Raw genomic sequence first — 10,929 nt, 5'->3', positions numbered from 1 at the left:
GGTGTTGGCCGTTCATTTGGTTCTGGGGGCTGTCTTGGTTATGGAGGCTATGGAAATGGTGCTGGCTTGAGGGGCTCCATCCTTTTTGGAGGCTCGAATGGTTATGGGGTTGGGTCCAGCTACAGTAGGTCTTACAATTTGGGATACTCCTCCCTGGGAAGGGGAAGTTATAGCCCATCATACTCCTACCGCCAGTACAGGACCTACAGCCGAGCAAGCTGTGGGCCATGCTAAGTCCTGCACTGCAAAGAGCAACCAGGGTGTGGAAAACACAGGAGGGGGGAAAAAAAATGAAGGAGGAAAACGATTTTTCAAGGAAGAAGGAAATTTAAAAAAAAATCTATCTGGAAAACAAATGCTTGACTTTAAAATGTTACAGCAAAGAGTCAAAGCCATTTTTCTTAGAGGAATATTAAAGCTGAGCAGCTCAGAATGTTTATAACCACTCTTTTCCTTTTCATAACTCTTATTTTCTCTCCATTTAGATTAGCTGCACATTTTAATTGCCCTAAAACTTCACCTTGGAGCTATTGATTAGAAAAATACCACCAGTCAACCTATAAGAATATTTTCCTTTTGACACTTGAGGTGTCTTGTGCTGTTCCTGGCTGGATGTTCAGTTACCAAAAGAACATCTGTGCAAGAATGAACATGTCCTCAATACCCTAGAGGTTAAATAATGTCCAGTTTAATGTCCTGTAGGAATTTGGACATCATTTTGTGGCCTTCCATCAGCACCAGAGGAACAGAAGCCTCCTTTGCCTTAGTGTGTCTGCTTTCAAATGGGTATATTGCAAAGGGGTAAATGTAGGACATTATAACTCAAATTTTGGAGCTGTGATAGGGAAAGCAGAAATTGTTGTACCAAATGCATGGCTTGAGATCACAAACTTTGGGATAAATGGTTCTGAAGTGTCTTTATCTCCTGTGTTATTGCAACTGTCAGCTTTGTTTCTCATGCCCATTAAAAGCCACATTGCACAGCACTGACCTGGTGTTTGTTCCACCTCAGTTTTCCACCCACCTCTGTTTTACTGAAGGACTTTCCTTCCTTCTGGGCCTTCCTATAACTTCTCTAGATGATGCAGCAGGGTTCCAGCTGTCACCAAAAGGCAGTTTTATTCCAGTTATGATTACTCAGTCACTCTGGAAATAGGAAATTTGGCCCTTTAGTTTAAGCAAATGGAGACAGAGCCAGAGAAAGTCCTGGTAGATCCATACCCATGGCACAAAGCCCATGCAGAAGCTGAAGCCCAGGCTTTTCCAGGATAGACCTGGAAAACTATTTCTAGTACTCGCATTTACAACTAGCAGAAGACTTTAAGCAGCAAATGTCCTTTTGAAAAGCAGTGAAGATACTGAGGGCAACTCTTTCCATTTGTGAGCTCGTGGGAGGACCAATAGAACCTCTGATCCAACACTCCCACCCCCTTCACCACTGAACCTTAAGAAAAGGTTGTAGGGTTGTCCACCTCTGGAGGCTAAATGGGCAAGGCACACAACACCCAGGACACCCCCAGAAGAGCCTGAGTTTCAAGTGAAGAATTTTTTTAGCATCATTGTCCAACGATTTTAAGCTGAGGTGAAAAGGAAACCAGAAGGCAAATGTTGTGATGCAATGTAAACTTTAATTAAAACAGGACAAGGACTTCATGGCAGCAGAACATAATGATCCAGAGAGCACAGAATATACATGCAGGGCTTGCTGGGGATGGATGTGGTTGTCTTCTTTGGGGGCTGCAGTTTGTAAGATGATCTTCTGTCTTGGTTGGTTTGCAGCTCTTGAGAATCAAATTCAGTTTTCACCTGCCTGTACTTGTTGGGTTTTTAAATCCCAACCAGGGCAGCTTCCAGAATCAAACTGGAGCTTTGGGAAAGTTTTTCCACTGTACCTTCCAAGTCACAAAACATTACAATGAAAGGCCAGAATCTACAGGATCTAACTAGCACTGATGTTAACTCTTCTATAAACCACTAGAATTTAAACTGAGGTCTATCTTTCTCAAGTAAACAACCCCTCAAACATGGAGCTGGGATCTGATTAGTAGGAACCTAATCCAGCACCGAGGGAAATCCAGTGTCTGGGCTTCTCAGAGTGGCTGAGCACCTCCAGATCCCAAGGAACCCACTACAACCCAACACTGCCCTTCTGGAAGCCATGTCCTTCTGCTCAGTCCCCAGCTGGGACTTCCTTCTGGTCCCTGCTGGGTCCTGCTCCCCAGGGAATCCCCGGGGGGCTCAGCAGGGCCCACAGCTCCCACCACGGTACGTGCTGTACCTGCGGGAATAGCAGGGGTAGGAGAACCTGCCAGCCAGGGAGCTGCTGGAGCCAAAGCAGCTCTGGGCAGAGCTACCATAGGCAGAGGAGCTGCCCATGGCCAGGGGGGCTGAGCTGCCCACAAAGCTCTCCTGAGGGCAGGTGCTGAGGATGGGGCCCGGGAAGGTGATGGCCACGGGGGGTGGGTAGACCACGGCCCGGGAGTCCCCGCAGGAGGTGACACAGGGCTGGTTGCAGGCGCTGGCGTAGGGCTGGGGACAGGTCACCTCGCAGGGGGAGCAGCTGCTCCACTTGCACAGCTGCCTGTAGGAAGACATCTCTGGGGCTGGAGCTGAGCCTGGAACACACGTGGTGGGAGAGCACAGGTCAAGGGGGGACAAGGAGGGCTCCTCTGCAAAGGGGAGTCCTCGTTCATTCAAACCAGTGGCCATGAAGGAACATTCCCACGGGTCACTGCTTCAAATGAAAGGTGAGAAGGACAAACTGCACTTTACACTGTTTCCTCCATTTCTTGTTACTCTGTTTCATGTTATAAGATAATTTTTACAACACTCCTTACACAAATTTCCTAGCAGCAAATGGGACTGACACGAACTCAAACCCTCCCCTGCCCCACAAAGAACAGGACTTACTTGGAGGAACACACTGAGAGGGTGAGCACCACAGGTAATCTTGCTTAAAGTTAGAGGTGAGGAAGACAAACTGCTTTTTGCTCTAGTTCCTCTGAGTCTGTTTCACAGCACAATATTCAGAAAGTTACTCTTCTATAGCTAAGTATGGAGTGTGGTTGCAATTCATGTGCAGAAATAATGAAGATGAGGTCACCTCTTAGAAGCCAGCAAAGCTTCATTTTAATCTTCACCAAAAGGTGAGGATTAATCTAGCAGTATTTTTTAAAAGCTGTTCCTAAAACCATTGTGTTCATTTGCAAAGCTCTCCCAGGCTCAGATAAAACCAATAAGCACTCTTTTTCTGAAAACTGCAAGGAGCTCTTAAAGCTCCATGCTCTCCATATCAAACCCAAAGCTGCCAAGCTGAAAGAAGCATTTTTAAATGAAAATAACATTATCCCAGTAACAGGCAAAGATATATTATGTGCTCAGATATAAGTATATTAGAACTCTTATTAAAGTAGCTTTTAAACTCATAGGATAGATTTAACTGAAGTCAGACTTACTCAGTTCACCACCAAGGACAAGCCAAGAAGAATGGTTTGAGGAGCTCTGTCCTCCAAGGTCTTTTATAGGGTTCCCTCAGCTCAGCTCCAGGGTCTGAGCCACCCTTGGGGCATGCAGCCCTTCCTAGTTACAAAACAAACTTTCCTGCATTTGTCATGTCAAGGGGTGGAGGGATCTTTGCAGATTGTTTGCTGTTGGGCAATTATCAGTTGAATGGTGTTTCATCCAGGTTGCAGCCTACGGAAACCTTTCATCTCAGAATCAGGACAGTCTTCACCCTGAGTTTCTTTCTACTCATTACAGAAATCCATTTCCTTCTTCCTCTTGTCCAGGCTTCAGGACACACAGCTCAGAGCAGTAAAAGAGAGGATTGCTGATCAGACAAAACAGACCTTTTTGTTGTTTTTAAAAGGATTGATTTAGTCATGCTTGCTGGGAAGGTTTTCAAACATGTTAGTTGCAAAGTGAGATGAAACATGTCCCCTCCCTGGAAGTGGTCAAAGGCAGGTGGGATGGGGCTTGGAGCAGCCTGGGCTGGTGGGAGGTGTCCCTGCCCATGCAGGGGGTTGGAACTAGATCATCTTTAAGGTCCCTTCAACCCAAACCATTCCATGACTCTATGAAACATGGAGACCTTCATACCAGCCTTGGCAAGACACCATCCTGCTCCCTTTTATCCCTACTCTTACTGCTGGAAAAGGGAACCCAGCTCCTCACCTGATGTACCAGATCAAAGTGAGGGGTGAAATTCTGGGGTCCTCGTGCACCTATGTTTAAATTTGATGGAGTTAAATGATTTACATGTCAAAAATATTGCTTGGAGTGTTAAGTAATTGGAGACCTGGATTAGATTCCACATGATGGTTCCCTCCCTATGATTTAAGGAATCAGACAACCATAATTGGTGTCCTGGTTTGAGTCAGGATGAAGCCAGGACAGATGGAAATGCTGTTTTCATTCCTATTTATTATAATTATCATCACCCTGGTGTTGTTTCTGAACCTACTAGAGAAACTACAACATGAAAAATAGAAAATAACACCAAGTCTAGATCCAAAGCAAGGTAAAGATGTTATGACACAGTGGTCTGGAGCAGATTTCCAGGGCAACCTTTGCCAAGAATTTGGGGAGAGGTTTTTAGATGCTCTCGTGGTCCTTTGTGCATTGAGGAGAGGACAACCCACCCTCTGTGCTCACTGGAGCAGGAGGTTCCCTCCAGCAGGGACAATAATGCCTCCTTTCACCATCCTTACAACTAATTGGTTTCGTTGATTGGCTCCTGACAGCAGCAACTGTCTGAGCTCTCTGTTTTCATGGTATCTGGGCGCCAACCTCATCTACATAAGCTAAGAGAGAATAGAATTATAATTATAAATAATAACACTAACAAGTACAAGACATGCCCGAGATCTCCTCCCAGAGGCTCATTTAATTGCCAAGAGGTGTTTGGTAAATTGTTTGGCCTCTGTCTTAATCATCTCATCTAGAAATCCTCAGTTGTGATTCTCCGTTTCACGTGGGTGTCACAGAGGCTGGCTCAGAGCAGCCTTGTACCTGCTGGGAGAAATACTTAATATAGCACAAAACTGCAAGAGGGAAAAGGTGAAGTCGGAGGCAGAAGAAATAAGATGAAAATCTGGCTGTGGTGTGCACCCAAAGTATGCAGTGAGATCAGTTTAAAGAAGTTCCCTGGACAAAATCCCAAACCCCCAGGATCTGCCAGACCTGGAAGGCAGTAGTGGGAGGTCTTCACACTGGACCCTCCAAGTCTGGCAACACCTCCTTATTCCAGTGAACAACCTCTGCTATGAAGTCCTTTAAAAGGCAGATGGATGATAGTCAAGGTTGCTGATCCAACACTTATTGTTGGTTGTACTCTCAAAGGTGATAGAACAATGAGGGATGTTGAAGGATGTCTACAACCAGGGCAGCTACAGTTTCTTTCTGTGTTTGCAAGGTGGACACTACCCTATGGGAATGACAGGGAAAAGTGACCAGCTGCAGGTCTTTAAGACACTACATACCCATGCTGTCCTCACACCTGAAGGTCTGAGGAACATTCAGCAGCTCCTGCTGCCAGAGGAAGCATGGAAAAGTGGAAGAGCAGTGGGGTATGGAAAATAAAAACCTATATTTTCTGGATTCTAGGACCAGCCTTGTGGGGTCAGCATCCTTAGGAGGGCAGGTCTAGACTAGGCAGAGGTCCCCTGAGTTAGGAGTTGCTCTTCTAAAAGGAAATCAATGACCAGATGGTTCCTGGCACTTCTGAATCATTCTCTTCTTCATCATCACCCAATAATCATCATCTTCCTCAGACTGCACATGTTCTCAGTCCTTTTTAATCACTTCCCTGGAAATGACATTTCTTTTGTGATCATGCCAGATCAGCTGCTGCTCATTTTAAGACTCCCATCCTTATTTCTCAACCTTAATCTTTTCATGTGTCAAGAGAAGGCAAAATCCTTATTTTTTTTAATGTGTTCTACACAAGCTCTCATTTGTACAACACCCAAATGAATTGGGTAACTTTTATTGTTGATATCTTGATGGGATTATTAAAAGACTTAGCCTAAATAATCCACTCAGCCACACTTGTTGGTTCAGGGGGAAAGCTGGGAGGAGCACTCAGCACACCAAGGCCTCACTCTTTCATCTCCTGTTCTCTGTGACAGTGACTCAAGGACCATTGTTTGGAGAACTGTAAGAAACCCATTAGGAAGTTCTCCAGCTCCAGGGCACTGACAACCTAAATACACATCTCCAAGACATAATGGAAAGAAAAACTCCTGTCTGCACAACACAGAAAAGCTCATTTACAGGAAATTTAGGTTGTGGAACCAGTACCCAGAAACACAACTGACAGATTGGCATGTCTCACTCCAGAAGAATGATTGGCCAAAGACAAGGTGCCTAACCCAGGCTGCTGTGATTTATTCATATGCTTTCTGCACTTCTGTTTCCAAACACAATAAACAATGCATGTTGGAGTATGAAATCTTTAGGAAGAGTGATGGGCATTCCCTAAGTCCAGGCTGATCATCACAAAAATGTTTCTGCCTTCGTCCTGAGCCCAGTCCCATTAACTGAGAGCTGGGTATGAATTTCCATGACTCATCTGTAAAATTAAGTTCTGTCATTAAACAGGGTACAATCTAATACCCTGTTTTGCAGGCTCAGCCCTCGGCATTGCAAAAGCATTTCCTGATTTGTAACTAACAGTCCCATACTGAAAGTGGACCCTGAAATTAAAAAGGATTTACAGTTACTGCTTCCAAACCTCAGATTTTCTCTCTCTGTAGATTAAGTGCTTGAAAAAAAGCCAATAAAGTTATATTGAACTAATAATATAACAATATAGAAGTACCAAACATACTACCATGGCTTTGGAAAAAGGTCTGAAACCTCAAGCACCAGCTCTTAGTATTTTTAACAGTATGACAAAGAAGCAGACACCAATATACGGCCACAAGGTATTGGTTAGGTTATTTAACTGCAACATGCCCTGAAAAATTCATTTTCAGATTCATATCTCCCTCTATAATCAAGTCAGCAGTTATAACAAAGGCAGAAACTTGCCCCTCAGCTTGACATGCAAGAACCCTGAGGTCTGTGATGTGGGTATAAAACCATCTGAGGTGGAGTTTCTTACATCAAAACAATTTCCTCGATTGAGTGACACATGCAAAAGAGGGTATTTGAAGGACAATGAGTAGATATAAGGAGGAGAATGGGTCACTTCCCACAAGAACCTGTATAAAAGCACCCTCAGCCCAGAGCCTTCAAACCACTTCTGTTCGACCTTCACTTCTCTTCTGCTCTTGAACCAAGTAAGTCCTGTTTTTTGTGGGACAGGGGAGGGTTTGAGTTCGTGTCAGTCCCATTTGCTGCTGGGAAATTTGTGTAAGGACTGTTGTAAAAATTATCTTCAAATGTGAAACAGAGTAACAAGAAATGGAGGAAACAGTGTAAAGTGCAGTTTGTCCTTCTCACCTTTCATTTGAAGCAGTGACCCGTGGGAATGTTCCTTCATGGCCACTGGTTTGAATGAACGAGGACTCCCCTTTGCAGAGGAGCCCTCCTTGTCCCCCCTTGACCTGTGCTCTCCCACCACGTGTGTTCCAGGCTCAGCTCCAGCCCCAGAGATGTCTTCCTACAGGCAGCTGTGCAAGTGGAGCAGCTGCTCCCCCTGCGAGGTGACCTGTCCCCAGCCCTACGCCAGCGCCTGCAACCAGCCCTGTGTCACTGCCTATGGGACCTCTGCCCAGAGCTGCTTTGGCTCCAGCAGCTCCCTGGCTGGCAGGTTCTCCTACCCCTGCTATTCCCGCAGGTACAGCACGTACCGTGGTGGGAGCTGTGGGCCCTGCTGAGCCCCCCGGGGATTCCCTGGGGAGCAGGACCCAGCAGGGACCAGAAGGAAGTCCCAGCTGGGGACTGAGAAGGGTGACACGGTTTCCAGAGAAGCAATGAGAGTCCTCAGGAGCTGGACATTCTCATCCATCCTGAGGAACAACCCAGACAATGCATTTCCCATTTGCATCAGATTTGTGCTCAACCCCTTTTCACTTTGCTGTTGTTCCCCGCAGTGTTGCTATAATCTGACAGATCCCATTTTTCTGTTCCAATAAAACCCTTTCTGCATCACAATTGCATGTTTTCAGCCTTTATTTGTATGGTTTCTAAAACTGTAGCCCACTGATGCTAAAATACTAATTGATGACTAATCTCTGGCATTAATTCAAGTGTCAAAAGGAAATCCCAGACCTTGATATAAATCCTAAATGCTTCACAGGTACTCAAGTGCTGTATTTTTGCTGTGTTTGATAGCCTTGAGACTTGAAAGAAAATCTGATGTGGGCACATACATTATGAACTTGACTTTAACCTTCTATTTCCTGCATTCTGATGGTGAAAATCCATCTGTGGAATCCTCCCTAGCCCTCCTGGAAACAGTTTTGTCCAGGCCACCATGTCATTTCTCCCAGCATCTTGCAGAAAGACACTGGAAAGGGAAGAAAGGAGGGTCAGGCACAGCTACTAAAAAAACAAACAAACAAACAAACAACAAAAAATAAAGAAGGGGAGCCTGGAAGACTGGGGCAAACTTCAGGATTCAGTGCACAGCAAAAGGATCACTAGTCACTCCTTGACACAACAAGATCCCAGAGGTGTTTTTCCTTGAACAGTAAGTAAAAACACCCAGAGCCATAAGCCTGGTGAGCATGACTGACTTCTTCCTCACCCACAAGGACTGTTGAAGTCTCTGTCTGACTTGTGCAGTTCCTCACCCACAAGGACTGTTGAAGTCTCTGAGTGTCTGACTTGTGCAACCTTGTAAATGCTCAGTTTTCCACAAGAAAACTGCACAAACTCCTGGCATAGCTGGGCTTCCCTGACCTCAGTGCTTCTGTGCTCAGCAAGACAAAAATCCCAGGCTGCAGCCTTGTTTGGAGGGGTCAGGACTCACCACGGCCTTGGAGCCCCAAGCAGGCTGAGAGCAGTACTCTGCACAGACCATGGAATCACAGAATTGTGTTGAGTGGAAAAGATCTTAAAGATCACCAAGTCTGACCACTAATCCAGCTCTACCAAGTCCACTGCTAAATTGTGCCCCTCAGCACCACATCTACATGACTTTTAAACACCTCCATGGTGACATTCATAGAGGGATGGTGACTCCACCCCTGCCCTGGGCAGCCAGGGCCTGACAACCTTTTTCTGTGAAGAAATTTTTCCTAATATCCAGCCTAACTCCCCTGGTGAATCTTGAGGCTGCTTCCTCAAGAAGAAACCAGCACCTGCCTCTCCACACCCTCCTCTGAGGCAGTTGTAGAGATCAATCAGGTCTCCCCTCAGCCTCTTTTTCTCCAGACTAAACAGCCCCAGCTCTCTCAGAGCTTCCTCACACCAGCCATTTCCTCTGCATCCCATCCCACGGGTGCTGTTTCCTCCACCTCCCAAAACTCCTGCTGCACCCAGGGCGGTGTCCTGGGTCACACGTGTCCCTGTGCTGGGTGACAAAGCCCAGGTGAAGTGGGACACGGGTCTGGGTCTGTCCGGAGCCCCCGGGGCGGTTCCCGCAGCCCCAGCCCAGGATGCAACTCCTGCTTTAAAACCTGGGGTGTTCCCACAACTTCTCTTGTGGTCTCTCTGGGTGTTACAGGAAAGATAATTGAGACATCAGGGCTAAGTGTTGCTGATTCAGAGCTGGGAAAGGAAAATCCAGGTGTGCCTGTTCCTGCCGCGGTTACAGTTAGAATTTTGGGGTGGTTTTTGCTTTCGGCAGCAAGGCCAGGCCTGTCGGGCCAGGGAGAAGGTAGAAAACCTGTCTCCATGAGGAAGAATAAGAAACAAACAAACAAAAAAAACCCACAACAACAAACAAGGAAGGAAAAATAGCCAGCCCTACAATTTTACAGAAGGGCAAAGGAGACGCTCCTGATGCAGCCAAACATCACTCGTAGATGTGAAGCATCTATGAAATCATGAAGCACCAGGGCCCACTCACAGGTGATCATAGAATGGTTTGGGTTGGAAGGGACCTTAAAGATCATCTAGATCCAACCCCCTGCATGGGCAGGGACACCTCCCACCAGCCCAGGTTGCTCCAAGCCCCATCCAACCTGCCTTTGAGCACCTTCAGGGATGAAGTTTCCACACCTTCCACAATCCCTGGGCAACCTGTTCCAGTTCTTCACCACCCTCATAGTGAAGAATTTCCTCCTAATGTCTAATCTACATTTCCCCTCATCCTGTCTTCATTGGAGAGGCCCACACGAAGCCCACAAGGATCACTTAAAAGAGCAAGAAATCACTTCAGGATGAAGCCAGCAATGAAAGAGCAAAGCAGACAATTTGAAACCTGCATCTTCGTCAGCTTCCTGCCTTGTGACAATTCTGGTTTGGTTTTGTTCTTCACTGTTACTTTTCTAGCCTACGTTTCCTTCAAACAGTTTGATGAAATCAATGAAAGAGGGAAACACACTGAGATCAAGAAAGTAAGCAGAGAACATGGAGGGTTTTTGAAGGGTTAACTGGTTTATCTCCTGCCAGCCCACAAACCTGCAGCTCAGGGGAGGGCAGGACTGAAGTCACTGACTCTCCCTTCGATTTACTCAGTGCAGCTGAACCACTTTGGAGATGTAAATAGTATTTCCCACTGCATAATCTTTAGCCATCCAGGAAATCTCTGGTGAAATAGTACTTAGATGCACATTTTGATACAGTTGTCCTTGTTCCTCTCTGTGGCAGCTCAAGGTCTGCAAGTGGAGCTGCTCCAGGCCTATGTCATGTGTCAGACACATCTCTGATTTATTTTATTCCCCCAGACAGACCCTAAAAGGTTACAAACCACCTACTCCTACCTAACACTCATGAATTGCCTCTGATTCTTCTGACCAGCCTGTGGATTTTAAGTTAAAAGTTAAACAAAAAGTCACACTTCAAAGTGTGTGTCTAGAAATCCTTCCTTCCCTA

The 10,929-nt window shown here is 46.0% G+C and overlaps 1 protein-coding gene across 1 annotated transcript; it reads right to left on the bottom strand.

Annotated features, from left to right (window-relative positions):
* Window positions 1–2,238: 2,238 nt before the first annotated feature.
* Window positions 2,239–2,595, bottom strand: LOC104388154 (feather beta keratin-like). Its single transcript, XM_009996979.1, has one exon. It carries the CDS (start codon window positions 2,593–2,595, stop codon window positions 2,239–2,241), a length of 357 nt encoding a protein of 118 aa, XP_009995281.1.
* Between the last annotated feature and the right edge of the window lie 8,334 nt (window positions 2,596–10,929).

This window comes from Chaetura pelagica, unplaced genomic scaffold (genome assembly GCF_000747805.2).
Source record: "Chaetura pelagica isolate M959 unplaced genomic scaffold, ChaPel_1.0 scaffold584, whole genome shotgun sequence".
In the NCBI taxonomy this organism is placed as follows: domain Eukaryota; kingdom Metazoa; phylum Chordata; class Aves; order Apodiformes; family Apodidae; genus Chaetura; species Chaetura pelagica.
Note: the sequence above shows the minus strand (reverse complement) of the source record. Positions and strands in the feature narration are given on the sequence as shown.

What these genes read in the sequence shown, in the direction of transcription:
- LOC104388154 (XM_009996979.1), bottom strand. Translation starts at nt 2,595, where the DNA reads ATGTCTTCCTACAGGCAGCTGTGCAAGTGGAGCAGCTGCTCCCCCTGC.